Consider the following 15,822-nt stretch of genomic DNA (forward strand, 5'->3'; position numbering starts at 1 on the left):
CTCCTGATGAGACCGAGATGCCCTCTGCCACTTACTGCAAGTGAGCCTGGACAAGTTTCTTCCCACATTTGCAGCCTTTGGTTTCCTGACTTAAAACCTGGACACTGACGGGCTGGGGACATGGCTCAGGACTTAAGAGCTTGGTGAGCCAGCATGAAAACCAGAGTTCAGATCCTGGAACCTATGCAAATGCCAGTCGGGCATGGTGGTGCAGCTGTAACTCTAGTCTCTAGGCAGAGACAGAGGATCCCTAGAGCGAGCTGGCTAGGGAGATTATCCATATCCATGAATTCTGGGCTGATTGAGAGACCCTGACTCATTGCATAAGGTGAGAGAGTGATTGAAAATTACTTTAGCTATCAACCTCAGGCCTCCATATGCATATGCAGCCACATACACCTCATGTATGTGCCTGTACACATGCAAACATGCATGCACGTGAGCATGAACAAACACACAGACAAATGGGGTGAGTGAGGAAAACATCCAGATACTAAGAATCTATACCATACACATGGCTTGGTTAATAACGGTGACATATTGAAACTGGGCCTGGAACAGACTTAATAGACACGGCTTACAGATGCATTACCCGTGTCCTGAATCTTCATCAGTCAGGCAAGGCAGCTTGTTCAAGAATAAACCCCACCTCTGTCAAAGGCAGTACAAAGTGTATTAGCAAGCTTGCCGGGGCTGTGACTCATGTCTAACAACAATTAACTTGTCTTCCATGAAAAGGATTCAATTCTCCTCCTTTGGCAACCTTTACCACCGAAGTTGCCTTAGCAGTTCATCTTTCTAGTATATTTATTTATTTACATGTGTCTGGATATATTTCGTGGTGTGTGTACGCATTTGTGTGGGTGCAAATGCATGTGTCTGTATGCACATGTATGCCCACATGTATGGTTCCCAAAAGACAACCTCAGGTGCTTTTCCTTAGATGCTATCCACTTGGGTTCTTCATTTGATTTGGTCTTCTGGTCTTTCTTTTTTTCCCCTGTAGATTTCCGTTCATTTGTTTGTTTCATGTTGAGACAGGGTCACTCAGCAGCCTGGAACTCTCCAGATGCTAGACTGGCTGTCCAGTGACTTCCAGGGAACCATTCATGTTGAGACAGGGTCACTCAGCAGCCTGGAACTCTCCAGATGCTAGACTGGTTGTCCAGTGACTTCCAGGGAACCACCCATGCATTTCTGGTGCCCCAGCACTGAGGTTACAAAGACATGCCACCGCACCCGGCCTCTAAAAACTATTCAGATTTACTTTTTTTTTTTTTTTTTTTTTTTTTTTTTTAATTATTTAACTTTATTTTATGTGCATTGGTGTGAAGGTGTCAGATCCCTTGGAACTGGAGTTACAGACAGTTTGTGAGCTGCCATGTGGGTGCTGGGAATTGAACTCAGGACCTCTGGAAGAGCAGCCAGTGCTCTTAACCACTGAGCCATCTCTCCAGCCCCCAGATTTACTTATTTTTATGCATGAGTGTTTTGCTTGTATGCCACCTGAGTGCCTGGTGCCCATGGAAGTCAGACAGTATGTCTGATCTCTTGAACTGAAGTTCAGAGGTTGTGAGCCACCATGTAGGTGCTGGGAACCAAAGCCCAGTCCTCTGAAAGAGCAGCCAGTGCCCTTTGCCCCTGAGCCACCTCTCCAGCCCCAACACCAAGCTTTTTGTTTGTTTCCTTTTTTGCAACACGGTCCCTCTCTGTAGCCCTGGATGGTCTGGAACTCCCTTTGTACACCATGCTGGCCTTGAGCTCACAGAGATCCACCTGCCTTTGATTCTCAAGTGCTAGGATTAAAAGCAGGTCCCTCTACACCTGGCCACCAGGAGGTTTTGTTTTGTTTTGTTTTTTGTTTTTTTTAAAAATGTGGGTTCTTAGCACTGGGCGGTGGTGGCACACACCTTTAATCCCAGCACTCGGGAGGAGAGGCAGATGAATCTCTGTGGGTTCAAGGCCAGCCTGGTCTACAAGAGCTAGTTCCAGGGCAGGCTCCAAAGCTACAGAGAAACTCTGTCTCGAAAAAACCAAAATAAATAAATAAAATAAAATAAAATAAAAAATAAAAAATTAGGCCGGGCAGTGGTGGCGCACGCCTTTAATCCCAGCACTCGGGAGGCAGAGACAGGCGGATCTCTGTGAGTTCGAGACCAGCCTGGTCTACAAGAGCTAGTTCCAGGACAGGCTCCAAAACCACAGAGAAACCCTGTCTCAAAAAACAAAAAAAAAAATAAAAAATAAAAAAAAAATAAAAAATAAAAAATTAAATGTGGGTTCGGGTTCATCTGTTTGTGTAGCAAGCACTTAACCAACTCAGCTCCCTCTCCAGTCCCCCACCTATGTTTTTCTTTTAAAAATTAAATATATAGTTCTTGGAAACTTCCCACGCTGTCGTTCTCACTGGCTTCCCTCACAGTTCCAGAACAGTCCTGGCTTGCAAGAAAACAGCAACGGTTCCTAACACCCGGGCTGTGGGTTTATTAATTCTTAACTCTTAGCAAATGATTTCTTTCACTCAGAGGTTTGCAGGATACTGGGGAAATATGAAGATTCTTCTAGCGGCTGGAATAGCTCTCCCAGAAGGTAAGTTCTCAGTAATTGCTGGTTTTTTTACTGCTTCGTTAGCTGGGATCCTGTCTCTCAAGACACATCATATCTATGCCTGGGACCTTTGTCATCTCATCTCAGCAAGGCTTTCCCTTCACCGCAGAACATCTCTAATGTTTCATCCTGTCTCCTGGAGCGTCAGCTACGCAAATTGCTGTGATTATTGCCTTCCCACAATTTCTCTGCAGAGGCAGAAGATTTAATTTGCATTTTAAAATAATTCATGTAGGCTAGAGTTCCAGGCGAAGGAAGAAGAAAGGATCGGCCCAGGGCCTGCATTTATCCGTGGTTCATGAGTCCTTTCCTTTGCAGAGAAATCTGAACTCTTTGGATCAAGAATGCTTGAAAGAGGCAGGGGAAATCTGGGGGAAAGGGGAGACATTACATAGATAAAACAGGAGCAGGGTGTAGCTAGTGGGTAATGTTTGCCTAGTAAGGGAGACACCCTGGATTCAATCTTTAGCCCCAGGTAGCTGGGGTAGAGTGGGGTGGGGTGGGATGGTGGGGTGGGGTGGGGTGGGGTGTGGGCGGCATGGTGGTCTAGCAGCCTGACAACCTACTTCCTGGAGCTCACAGGGGGAGGAGAGAACCCACCCCTAGTTGTCTTCTGACCTCTGTGGCACATGAGGACCCACATTCCCTCCCTCTCACACACACAGTAAGACCATAATATTTTAAAGATTTGTTTTTATTTGTGTGTGTGGGTATGTCTATGTAGAGGTATGCAGTCCAGAGGTGCAGGAGGTTGTGAGATGCCTTACGTGGGTGCTGGGAACCAAACTGGGGTCCATCGCAAGAGCATTATATGCTTCTAATCGCTGAGCCATTTCTCCAGCCCCAATAATAACATTTCTTTTAAAAAGGAAAAACAATTATAGTTAAGAGAAGTGTATCTCACACAAGCAGAAATAGAAACAGGAACTATTTATTTCGTGGCTTTAAATCATTCCATGAATGACTGCTGGACTATCTTTAATGATTTCAAAGGTCTCACTGACGTATATTGGGGGTGAAGTCACACCCCTGTGCCACAAGAACCACTCAGCATGACCAATTACATGCAAACATAGTTTCCAAAGACAGTAACATCAAGATAGGATACAAAAAGTTGATTGAGTAAATAGATTTCACATTTTTTCTTTAAAGGGGGAGGGAAGGGTACTATTAATATATCATAATATATATATCTATCACTATATATATTATGACTCTACCATGCCCAACCGGAAATCTTGGGCATAGCCACAAGCCTGCTCCATTCACAGGAAGGAACAAAGGTCCAGAAGTTACACCGCTCATTCTAGGTCACCTCACCAAGTTCTGCATTGGCTAGTTCAAGTGTTTTTGTTTTTAAATGGATATCATACACTTATTTGTTCAGAACTTTCATATAAAATAACAATCGTTTCAATTACTATTTAACAGTTTTTTCTCATGTAATAATTTTTTCCTTTGATTATAATTTTTCACCTATTGCACAGAAAACCACAGATTCAAAATTCACAATTAAATCACAATTTTAAAAAAATTAAAATTTCATGCCAAATCAAAGTAGCCACCAGTTAGTGTGAAATAAATTTACATTTGAGTAGTTTAAAGTTATTTACCAAAATGTCTCTTTCCTATCTTTGTTAAATCACACTTACTCCCAAGATGCACTTCTTTTGGTGTGTTTTTGCTTGTTTTGGGGGGGTTGGAGGTTGTTTGTTTGGTTTGTTTTGAGACAGAGTCTCTCCGTGTAGCCCTGGCTGTCCTGGATCTTGCTCTGTAGACCAGGCTGGTTTAGAACTCACAGAGATCCGCCTCCATCTGGTAGGAGGAAAGGCGTGCGCCACCACACCCAATCACACACTTGTTTCTCAATGTTTGATATTCACAGTACAATTGGAATTGGTTACATTCATTAGCGTCACAACGGTTATTCCATGTTCAAGATTCCAGAATCTGTGCTGCCTACGGTGAGGTAGATAAACTTATTTACTGTTGTTGGCTAGGACTAATTTCCCTTAGACTCGATCATCTCTTTTTAAAAGATTTCCAAAATAGTCAGCAAAAGACTGAAAATGTCCTCGTACTTTGTCTAAAAGTGGGAAAAAACCCCAGAATTTCAAAAGGTATTATCAAAGTTCCCATACCTCATTTTAAATTTAAAAACAGAATAAAAGCAACCAATTACAAAGACACTACAGATCTTAAAGTTGCCATCTTTGAATATCTAGAGAGCCTGACTCCACTTCTGGTTTGGGAATCTGTCCATGCAGAGGCCTCTGGTTAACACCTCCAGGGAGGGGCCAGACCAGCTGCTGCCCCTTAACCTTTGACTCTAAACTTCAAGTCTCCTCCCAAGTTCAGACCTGTGAAGTTTCTTCACAGGGACCTCTCTTAGGGAACAAGAATCCCATCTCTACAAGCACATCAAAGTTCAGACAGAAGGTGGAGGCCCATCTGGGTAGAATAGGCTGCAATGGACAAGGTGGGAAGTGGAACAGGCTGCAGGTGTTGGTCCTGTCTTGGACAGGCTTAGATGGTATGGCACAGGCCCTGGTTGGTCAACCAGGGCATTGGTGGCTTCATGGACATTCAGGTTGGAGGGGGAAGACTGGGCATTAAACCAACTAAAGGCCCCGGGGTGGGTCGACGAGAGATTTCGGTGAAGGATGGCAGGCCACCACGGATCTTGGTCTTTTTGCGGGGAGCCATGGGGGAGGCACCCAAGAACTTGCTGAAGGAGCTTGACTTCTTCAAGCCACGAGCCAGGTCCTGGAGCATCAAGTCGTCAGCCAGGACGCCCAGAAACGCGCTAGTGGTGGAGCTGAGGATGGTGGCAGCCACCTGCACGGGGTGCCTCGACACAAGGCTCCCACTGCCACCACTGGCCCCATCAGACTCCGTCGTAGCTTGCAGGCCAGGGTCACCAAGTAAACGACGCAGCGCGTAGGAGGAGCCAGGCCGCAGGTACTGGTAGGCACGACGGCCGCTGTGGTCGCGGACGTGCACTTGGGCGCCCAGGCGCACTACTAACAGCACGGCTGCATCCTCGTGGCCGTGCAGGGCCGCCAGGTGCAGCGGCGTGTAGCCACCGTGCGAACGCGCGTTCACGTCCACGGGCGCGCCCCCACGCCGGGCCACCTCCACCAGCTGTAGAGCCATCTCCCGATCGCCGCTCTTGGCTGCCCAGTGTAGGGCGGTGAAGCCTGACATGAAGTCACGCTTGGCAGCCAGGCCGCGGTCCCGCAAGAGCAGCCCGTGCAGTTGGTGGCTCCAATGGCCGCTGGCCGTGCGCACCAGCCACTCGTGCTCCGTGGGCTCCAGGGGCACCGCGGGCGGTGGCGGCGGCGCGGCAGGCACCTCCTCTGTATCCGGGCTCAGCAGGCGCGGGCCCGCGCGCGACAGGCGCCTGAGATGGGGGGAACGGCCGGGTCCCAGGTGGAGGCCCAGACCCGACTCCTCTACCGAGAGCCGCCGCAGCAGCATCGGGGAGGCCCGCGGGCTCGGTTCCTCCGAACGCTGCCTGCGCAGGCCTTGCTCCTCCGCGCGGATCCGCAGCGCCGCGGGGCCGGGGACCACGCAGCGCACCGGCAGCATGCAGGGCTTCTGCGGTGGCATTTGAGCCGTGGGAGGTGCAGGCTTCGGGTCTGGCGACTCTGTGCTCGGCGAGGCTGCCCCCGACGGCACACTGGCCGGTGCGGCTACCTCTGAGGCTCCTTCCGAGGGCCAGGGCAGCTCCTGATCCTCGGGTACCCCAGCCTGTGGCGCTGAGCTTGATGGAACCCCAAGCTGGGTGACCCCTGAGGGTGGGGGCCCTGAGGCAGGCTGTGGATCCGATGGTGCGGACAAGTCCTCCTGCGGTTCCTCGGACGGCTGTGGGGAAGGGGAAGCTCCGGGGACGCAGGTGTCCTCCGCTGGGACGGCAGTGCTCTCGGCCTGCGTGGCTGGCACCCCAGGGCTGGAGGGGTGCGGGGGCTCTGGTCTCTCCGGCGGTCGCGGCTTCTTTCTCAGCACCACGAACTTGACCCCATCCAGCTCCTTCACCACCGCCACGTTGTTGACGAACTTCTTGAAACGGTCCCTGCGGGCTGCGCGGCCGCGCGGGTCCCCAGCGTCCAGCAGCGGCTTGAAGCGACTCAGTAGCTCGGAGTTGCGCACCTGCCCGCCGTGCTCCAAAAGGAAGCCCAGCACCGCCGCCTGGCTCACCCCTGCGGCGGCAGCGGCGGCAGCGGCTGCGGCTGCCAGCGCCATGCTCGGTCCCTGCGGCTCCGGGGTCGCCCCAGTCGCTTCGCCAGGCTCACCTGGAGCTCTGATCCCCGAAGCTGGACTGCAGTCACGCCCTCCCCGCCGCACTGGGACGTCTCCGGGCGAAGGGCGCTTGGGGCTCCTGCCCTCCGCCTGCGCCTGGCCCGGCCCCCAGCCTGGGGGATCGGTTGCTGCCGAGAGGTCCTATCCAATGGGTGCTGGGCTCCATGCCCCTGAGTGGTGCTCGGCTTACAGGTGACAGCTGCCACTGGAGGTACAGAGGGAGTGGGGGAGCGGAACCTCTCCGGGCTACCCCACCCCAGTCGCGGAATTAAAGGCGCAGCGCTGCTCTTCCGCTCCGCTCCTGGTTGCTAGGTGGGTGTGTTCCCTGGGGATATTGCCCTGAATGAGCGAGGCAAGGATATTTATTCTTTTCAACAGTATTTACCACAAAATAAAGGCAGTATTTTACATAGTAGGTCCTTGCAATATATATATTGCCTCAATACCTCTCCAATTTCTGATGCATCTCCTACAGGAAAACGGATTCATGAAGTTCACAGCAAAAGCATTCGCTGTGTGTGACATTGAATGCACGGCCCTAGAGGCTCACGAGTGGTTTAGAAAGCAGTTTTCTTATGATAAAATAATACTGTTTTAAATGTGGAGCTTTGACATTTGCATTTTCTTTATTATTCATTGAATGTGTGCGCGGTTCTTGCTTTCCATCATATGAGCTCTGGGAGCAAATTCAGGTCGTCTGGCACGGCAGCACGCACTTTTCCTCACTGAACTATTTCAAACACACCCTCTTTCTTTTGTCTCTATATGTACCTCACATATGGAAGTTGGTTTGGAACTTGTGATGCCACTGCCTCAGTATTCTGAGTACTGGATTATAGGTGTGCACCTGTGTGCTTCCCCTAAAACAGCCCATTTTAACATAGGATTTCAGGAACAAACCCACAGGAAAACACAAAGAAGAAGGAAAAAAATACCACCAGAAATGACCACTAACATTTTGAAATATGTTCTTCTACTATGTATGGGTATGTCTGTTATACTTGAAAATAAAAGGCAAAGTAGGAACTATATTGGGGCATTAAACATGGAACCCAAGGCCTCCCAAATGCCTGACTACACCACCACACCTCCAGGCCAAGCTGTTTTTAAAACTTCGGTTATTTCATAAGTATTTATTGAGGACATAGATTGTGCTGGGACCTCTTCAGGCTTTGATGCGTGTTCGCAGAGATAAAAGCTTTGGCCTAGCAGAGTTCATTTATCGGAAGGAAGCAGAAGTGAGTAAGCTGCACGGTGTACTATGTGAATTATAGCATATACCACACACGCTATAGGAAATCGAGGGTGGTCAGACTCCGTGGGGACGGATTGGGAGTTTGAGCCAGGCAGTCGGGGCAAACTGAAGGAAGAGCTTCAGGCAAGGGAGTTGCTAGGCAGCTGAGAAAAGCTTTTGCTGCTGGGGAAGCCAGGAGGCCGGGGGTGGGGATGCTGGTTTCACTTTTGTTGTTTTGTCTTCAACTTTTATTTATGTGTGCAGACCTGGTGGGCACAGGCCTGCGGTGGTGCAATGTTGGATGTTAGAGACTTCATCCGGGAGTTTTCACCTTTTGCTGTGTGGATTCTGAGAGGACTGAACTCAGCTCATACACCTTGGCGTGTTGTTTTCTGAGAACGTCTCTCATCTGACCCATGAAGGCCTCAAACTCCTGCAGAGGCGGTCCTTAAATCCTGGTCATCCTCCTTCACTTAAATGCTGAGAGTACAGGCTACCTGCAGCTGTGTGTGTGTGTGTGTTGATCCAACTAGAATAAAATATTCCCAGCATGTCCTGGAACTCAACAATCCTCCTCTTCTAAGTGCTGGGATCACAGGTGAGTACCATCAAGATGGGGGTTCCTTGTTGGTTTTGTTTTTTTTTTTGTTGGGGGGGAGACTAAGTCTCACTATGTAACCCTGACTGAAACTTAATATATAGACCAGAATAGCACAAACTTACAGAGCTCCACCTGCCTCTGCCAACACCTGAGTGCTGGGAATTAAAGGTGTGCGCCATCAGGCCTGGCCAACCATGCTAGGAGTTTGAGTAGTATTTTCATTTATTTATTATTCATTCATTCACTCATTCACTTTTGAGACAGGTTTTCTCTGTACTGTCAGACCTGGAACTCGATTGTAGACCAGGGTGGCCTTGAACAGAGATATCTGTCTGGTTCTGTCTCCAGAATGCTGGAATTAGAGGTGTGCACCAACATGTCTGGCTGGCTTTTTTTTTTTTAATGTGCATTGGTGTTTGCCTGCATGTATGTCTGTGTGTAAGGGTGCCAGATCCCCTGGAGTTACAGACAGTTGCGGGCTGCCATGTGGATGCTGAGAATTGAACCTGGGTCCTCTGGAAGAGCAAGCAGTGCCCTTAAGTGCTGAGTCATCTCTCCATCCCGTTGTTTTTTGTTTGTTTGTTTGCTTGATTGCTTTTGTCTTGTTTTTTAACTTTAAAATTTTCAGTCTAATTTTATGCATATGAGTGTTTTGCCTGCATGTATGTCTGTGCACTACATGTGTGCCTGGTGCCAACAGAGGCATCAGGTTCCCAAGAGCTGGACTTATGGAAGGTTATGAGCTTTGTCATGTGGGTGCTGGGAACCTAACTCAGGAAGAGCAGCAAATGTTCTTAACTACTGGGCTATCTCTCCAGCCCCAGTAGCTCCTTATTCTACCAAGTAGACAAACGTTTAGGACCACTGTCTTTTGTGTTGTCAAGCAATCAACATGAGAGTGATGACAGGTGGGGGGTGGGGATAGGGGGTGGGGAAGGGGGTGCAGGCCTTTAACCTCAGCACTCAGGGATGCAGAGGCAGGTGGATCTCTGTGAGTTCAAGGCCATCCTGGTCTACAGACTGAGTTCCAGGACAGCTAGAGATACACAGAGAAACCCTGTTTCAAAAAACCAAAAAAGAAAAGAACAAAACAAAAAAACAGAGTGCCACCAACATGCTTGGAAGAAGAGCGTGTGTTTCAGCATATACATTTGTTTTCTGTTTTCTTTGTACATGTGTGCAGCGCAGGCACCTTCATGCCTCTGCACGTGTGTGGAGGTCAGTTTTCTCCTGCCACCATGTGGGTTCCAGTGGCTGACGTTGGGTCTGCAGGCTTGGTGGCAAGCATTTTCACTTACTAGGCCATCTTGATAGCTGGGTCTCTATGTTTTTTGTTGTTGTTTTTAGTTTTTTTAAAAACCATGTTATGATACTGGGGCAGGATAAAAAGATGGAAAATTATGAGGACAGAGGAAGGGAAAGAAACCTCTCACCCTGGAGTCTGGCTAAGGCCTCTCACAGGCTGAGAGTCAGTAATTCCGGCACAAATAATATTTGATATGAAAACTTTCATATATAGATATTTTGCTTTACAATAATATTGAAAAAACAGGTTTGGTGGCAAACTCACCTTTAATTTTAGCCCTCAGGAGGCAGAGGCAGGCAGATCTCTGAGTTCGAGGCCAGCCTGGTCCACAGAGCAAGTTCCAGGAGAGCCAGGGATACACAGAGAAACCTGCCTCAAAAGACAAAAGCAAAAAACAATAACAATAAGTAATAATAATGAACCAATAAGGCCTAGTTCCTCTCCAGGACATTTTCTGGGACTCTCATCAGCCAGGTTTTGCTTACAGTAGAGACATCCTGTCTTACTATATTCCTGTGACCCCAAATTCTACTCGGTTACCTGTAATCCTATCAGGAGGCCCTCAAGGACCACCTGTGATCTCTTTAAAGGCAATAACTTCAAAAGTCACCGGCAAGGTGTATCTGGCTATTGTAAAAGAAAATTAAATACTACTTTTCTTCTCTCTCTTTTCTTAAATTTTTATTGATTCTTTGTAGATTTCACAGCATGCATTCTGATCCCACTCATCTCTCCGTCTCCTCACCTCTGCCCTCTGCCCTTTGCCCTCTGCCCATGCAGCCTCCCTCCCAAAACAAAACCAAATTTAAAAGAAAAACCAGGGGCTGGAGAGATGGCTCAGAGGTTAAGAGCATTGGCTCCTGCTGGACGGTGGTGGTGGTGGTGCACACCTTTAATCCCAGCACTTGGGAGGCAGAGACAGACGTGACCTCTGTGAGTTCAAGGCCAGCCTGGTCTACTGAGAGAGTTTCAGAACAGGTTTCAAAGCTACAGAGAAATCCTGTCTTGAAAAATCAAAACAAACAAACAAACAAAACAAAAGAGCACTGACTGCTCTTCCAGAGGTCCTAAGTTCAATTCCCAGCAACCACGTGGTAGCTTACAACCATCTACAATAAGAGTTTGTGCCCTCTTCTGGCCTGCAGCAAAAACTGTAATTATAATAAATAAATCTTTAAAGAGAGAGAGAGAGAAGAAAAACCAAAAACAAATCTAACAAAACAAAGAAACGAGGGGCTGCAAGATGGCTCAGTGGTTAAGAGAAATTCCCAGCACCCACATGGCAACTTGTGTTGGGCCCTAAAGCCCCACCAAGGAGGAGGTCGCCCCAAGAGACACTCTCAGCACGGTTGATGCAGTAGCAAGAGGAATTTTTCAGGGAGGGGGTAGTACAGAATCAAAGGGAAAGTCCAGAAATCATTTGTCAACTATTTTGACTAGTTCATTCAATGGTCAGCTAACTCTACTTGATCAATGCTATGGCGATTACAAGGAGGTCACCTGCAGGTCGTCTCGCCCCAGTGCCAGGGTCCGGGTCTATTGAAGAAAGACTACAGTGGGGATGGAAAGTACTCAAAGCTCCAGTGCACACATGGTTGGTTACCAGGGTCCTGGTTCCCAGGAAGGGGGGTGCAGTAGTGTTAAGGTGCCCCAAAGTCTTTCACTTGCAGCTGTCTGTAACTCCAGTTCCAGAAAATCTGATATCATTATACCAGTGCACATGAAATAAAGCTAAAATAAAACAACAACAACAACAAAGAAACGAGAGAGAGAGAGAGGAGAGAAGAGAGAAGAATTTTGCCCTGGAAGCTGTAGTGTGGCTCGTTGAGTCACACAGTTTACCCTTTAGTCCATTCATCTTTACTTGCAAGTGTTCACTGCCACAAGTCTTTGGCCTGACTTGAGATCTCTGGTTTCTGCTACGCCGCTAATAATGGGCTCTCACTTGAGCTCCTCTTGGATATCTTGTTGTCCTGTGTCTTGGAGGTCCTGCTGTTTTGGATCTGTAGGTTCATCCCCTTCACATGCTCTGAAAGTTCATAGATGATGTGGATGCTGGGGTGGGCCTTTAACCCTAGTTTTGGGGTGCTAGCTGGGTTGGTCAGCCCGTCAGCTTTTTCCTCATCGCTCCTACCTGGACAGGCTCTCCAGTACTGCCTCAGTTACCCTGCCCAGTGCTGCCTGCAGCAGGGAACAGGGCCAGTTCTCCTGCTTTCAGGTCCTCAGACCTGAGTCATCCACGCTCACACCACCAGGGCCAGCTCCACTTTTCCTTTTTCTGTCTTAGTTTTTGTTCTGTTTTGTTTTTTAAACTTGACACAAGCCAGGGGCTTCTGGGAAGAGGGAATCTGAGTTGAGAGGCTGCCAACATCAGCTTGACCTTAGAAGAATCCATTTTCTTGATTGATGGCTGATGTGGGAGGGCTCAACCTATGGTGGGTGGTGCTGCCCCTGGTCAGGTGGCCCTGGAGGAGCAAGTGATGGGGAGTCAGTAAGCAGTACCCCTCCCTGGCTTCTGCATCAGTTCTTGTGTCCGGGTTCCTATCTTGAGTTCCTGCCCTGACTTTCCTCAAGGATGAAGTGTACCCTTAGACGTGTAAGCCAAGTAAACTCTTTCCTCCCCGAGTTCCTTTTGATGATGATCTTTATTACAGCAATAGAAAGCAGACTAAGAGGGGCCCACACCCGCCAGGCAGGGGTGGTGCATGCCTTTAATCCCAGAACTCAGGGGGCAGAGGCAGGTGGATCTCTGTGGTTCAAGGCCAGTCTGGTCTACAGAGCTAGTTCTTGAAACCCTGTCTCAAAAAAAAAAAAAAAAAACTTTACAAAAGCAACTTTAATAAATCCACACTCTGCCTCATCCTGGTTCATCCTGAAATTCTGTCCTGTTTACTGAGTTGAGGTTCTGAAAGGTTAAGGAAACTCTTCAGACTGCCTCCGTGACAGTGTGGACTGTGCCGATGGCAATGACAACGATGTCATCAGTTGTCATTTCTGTCTCAATATTGCCATTTATTTTCTATTTTATTCGGTTTTTTTTTTTTTTGGTTTGTTTTTTTTTTTTTTTTTTTTTTTTTGGTTTTTCGAGACAGGGTTTCTCTGTAGCTTTTGGAGCCTGTCCTGGGACTCCCTTTGTAGACCAGGCTGGCCTCGAACTCACAGAGATCCGCCTGCCTCTGCCTCCCAAGTGCTGGGATTAAAGGCGTGCGCCACCACCGCCCGGCTTTTATTCTGTTTTTTATGTCTATGTGTGTGTGCTCTTCATGTATGTGCATCAATCACATGTATGCCCGGTGCCCCCCCAAACCAAACGAGAGCATTGAATTCTCTGGAACTGGAGTTACAGATGGTTGTGAGACACCATGTGGGGATTAGGAATCGAATCTGGGTCCTTTGCAAGAGCAACCAGAAACTTCTGAGCCATGGCTCCCACCCCACATTACTTTTTCTTAAAACCTATCCCATTACACCCTAATAAAACCTACTGTACCTCCCCTGAGTCTATGACACTCTGCTTTTGCCTACAGTTGACTCTATGAGTATTATCCATCTGTGTGCGCGAGGCCGTTAGCCAGGACCTCTGTGAAGATGATATAATCTGCATTCAGGAGTTTACCACTCAGTGCGTTGGAGAAAAGCTTCCAAGCCTTTCTGTACCTAGCTCAGATAGACCCTCCAGGTGCTGGCTGGAAGGCTGACTCTAGGGCAGCGGATGGGGTACTGGGAAGTCCTCACCCACAGATGAAGCCTTGGAAGAAAGATTGAAGGACAAGTTCAAGACAAAGCATGTTGAACCTGTTTGCAGTTTAGGGTGTATCCCACAGCTCCAGGAGAAGATAGTACTGGGTGAGCAACCTGGGGTGCTAGTTTGGACTTTATCCTGTTTGTAGTAGAATTCCATGGAGAGCTTTCTTGCTTTTAGTTTGCTGAGTTGGCTCAGTGGTTAAGTGTGTATATTGTTCTTGCAGAGGATCTGCGTTTGATTCCCAACACTTATGTAAGGCAGCTCACAATCACTTGTAACTCCCGTTCCAGGGGATCTGATACAGGCACTTGCACACACCCACAGATATATACATGTATTTAAAACTTAAAAGGGGCTGGAGAGATCGCTCAGTGGTTAAGTGTGCACATTGTTCTTGCAGAGGATCTGAGTTTGATTCCCAACACTTATGTAGGGCAGCTCACAATCACCTGTAACTCCTGTTTCAGGGGATCTGATACCATCAGCCCCTACAGGCACTGCACTCACTTGCACACACCCACAGATATATACATGTAATTAAAACTTAAAAGAAGGGGCTGGAGAGATCGCTCAGTGGTTAAGAGCACTCGTTGCTGTTACAGAGGTTCCCAGCACTCACATGGCAGCTCACAACCACTTATAACTCCAATTCCGAGGATCTAATGCCCTCTGCTGACTTCCATGGCCACCAGGCACACATATGGTACATAGACATGCACATAGGTAAAACACTCAGACCCGAACATGAAATATGTTTAAATAAAATACTTTAAAAAGTAAAATTTTGTTGTTATTTTTTTTTTTTTTTTTTTTTGGTTTTTCGAGACAGGGTTTCTCTGTAGCTTTGGTGCCTGTCCCGGAACTAGCTCTTGTAGACCAGGCTGGCCTCGAACTCCCAGAGATCCGCCTGCCTCTGCCTCCCGAGTGCTGGGATTAAAGGCGTGCGCCGCCACTGCCCGGCTATTGTTTGTTTTTTAATCAAATTTATTTACTCTGTGTGTGTGTGTGTGTAAAAGTCATGGTGTCTGAGTAGTGGGCAGAGGGCAACCTGTAGTAGTCTGTAGAAGTCAATTCTTTTCTTCCACCCTGTGGGTTCCAGGAATGGAATTTGGGTTCTCAGGCTTGGCAGCATGAGCCTTTACCCTCTCACCAGCCCTGTTGTTTCTTTTGAGACAGGGTCTCACTCTAGCCCAGCCTGACCTGGAATTTTACATTGTAGCCCAGGCTGCCCTTGAACTCATGGTGAGCCTCACTGTCAGTTCCAGGTGGGAGTCTCCACACTCAGCTTGTTTAAATTATTTTCTGATCACAAAAGCAGTGTTTATGTTTTCCCGATTTGCAAGGGTTTCCAAAACAACGAAAAAACAACTGATCACGTGTTAGAGAGCGACTCAGTATTTTCCTACTGAATTTGCTGTGGGATTTATTTGCTTATGATTTGGGGACTGTGTCTCATATAGTTGAGCTTACCCTGGAACTTGGTAACCAAGGACGACAGCTAGGGCTACATAGAGAAACACTGTCTCAGCCTCTCTGCCCACACACATAGCCATTGATGACTGTGAGCACCCAGTGTCCTGATCTCCCCACCTCTACCTTCCAAGTGCTAGGATTACATTCACCAGTGTGCCGGGCTTCTACTTATATATTCATTCATTGATTCATTCAGTTTTGGTGATGCTGGGGCTCAGCCTTTCACACTCAAAGCAAGTGTTTTGCTGCTGAGCCCCACCCCAGCTAGAGAGCCTCTGTAGACGGGATCAAATCACACATTGTTTCTTTTTATTTATTTTATTTTATTTTGGATTTTTGAGACAGGGTCTTTCTATACAGCTCTGGCTGTCCTGGAACTCACTCTGTAGACCAGGCTGGCCTCGAACTCACAGAGATCCGCCTGCCTCTGCCTCCCGAGTGCTAGGATCAAAGGCATGTGTCACCTGACCATTTTACTCTTAAAGAAATATTTATTTATATTTTGTGTGTATGAGTATTTTGCCTGCATGTATGTACGTGTACTACATGTGTGC

The 15,822-nt window shown here is 47.9% G+C and overlaps 1 protein-coding gene across 1 annotated transcript; it reads right to left on the reverse strand.

The window, feature by feature from the left end:
- Window positions 1-3,388: 3,388 nt before the first annotated feature.
- On the reverse strand, window positions 3,389-7,395 carry Sowaha (sosondowah ankyrin repeat domain family member A). Its single transcript, XM_057775056.1, has one exon. The coding sequence runs from the start codon at window positions 6,850-6,852 to the stop codon at window positions 5,194-5,196; it is 1,659 nt and encodes a 552-aa protein (XP_057631039.1). The 5' UTR covers window positions 6,853-7,395; the 3' UTR covers window positions 3,389-5,193.
- Window positions 7,396-15,822: the final 8,427 nt, after the last annotated feature.

The sequence above is a fragment of the Chionomys nivalis genome, chromosome 7 (assembly GCF_950005125.1).
Source record: "Chionomys nivalis chromosome 7, mChiNiv1.1, whole genome shotgun sequence".
NCBI lineage: Eukaryota > Metazoa > Chordata > Mammalia > Rodentia > Cricetidae > Chionomys > Chionomys nivalis.

Bases quoted from the DNA above. Each gene is read 5' to 3' on its own strand.
- Sowaha (XM_057775056.1), bottom strand. From the start codon at position 6,852: ATGGCGCTGGCAGCCGCAGCCGCTGCCGCCGCTGCCGCCGCAGGGGTG.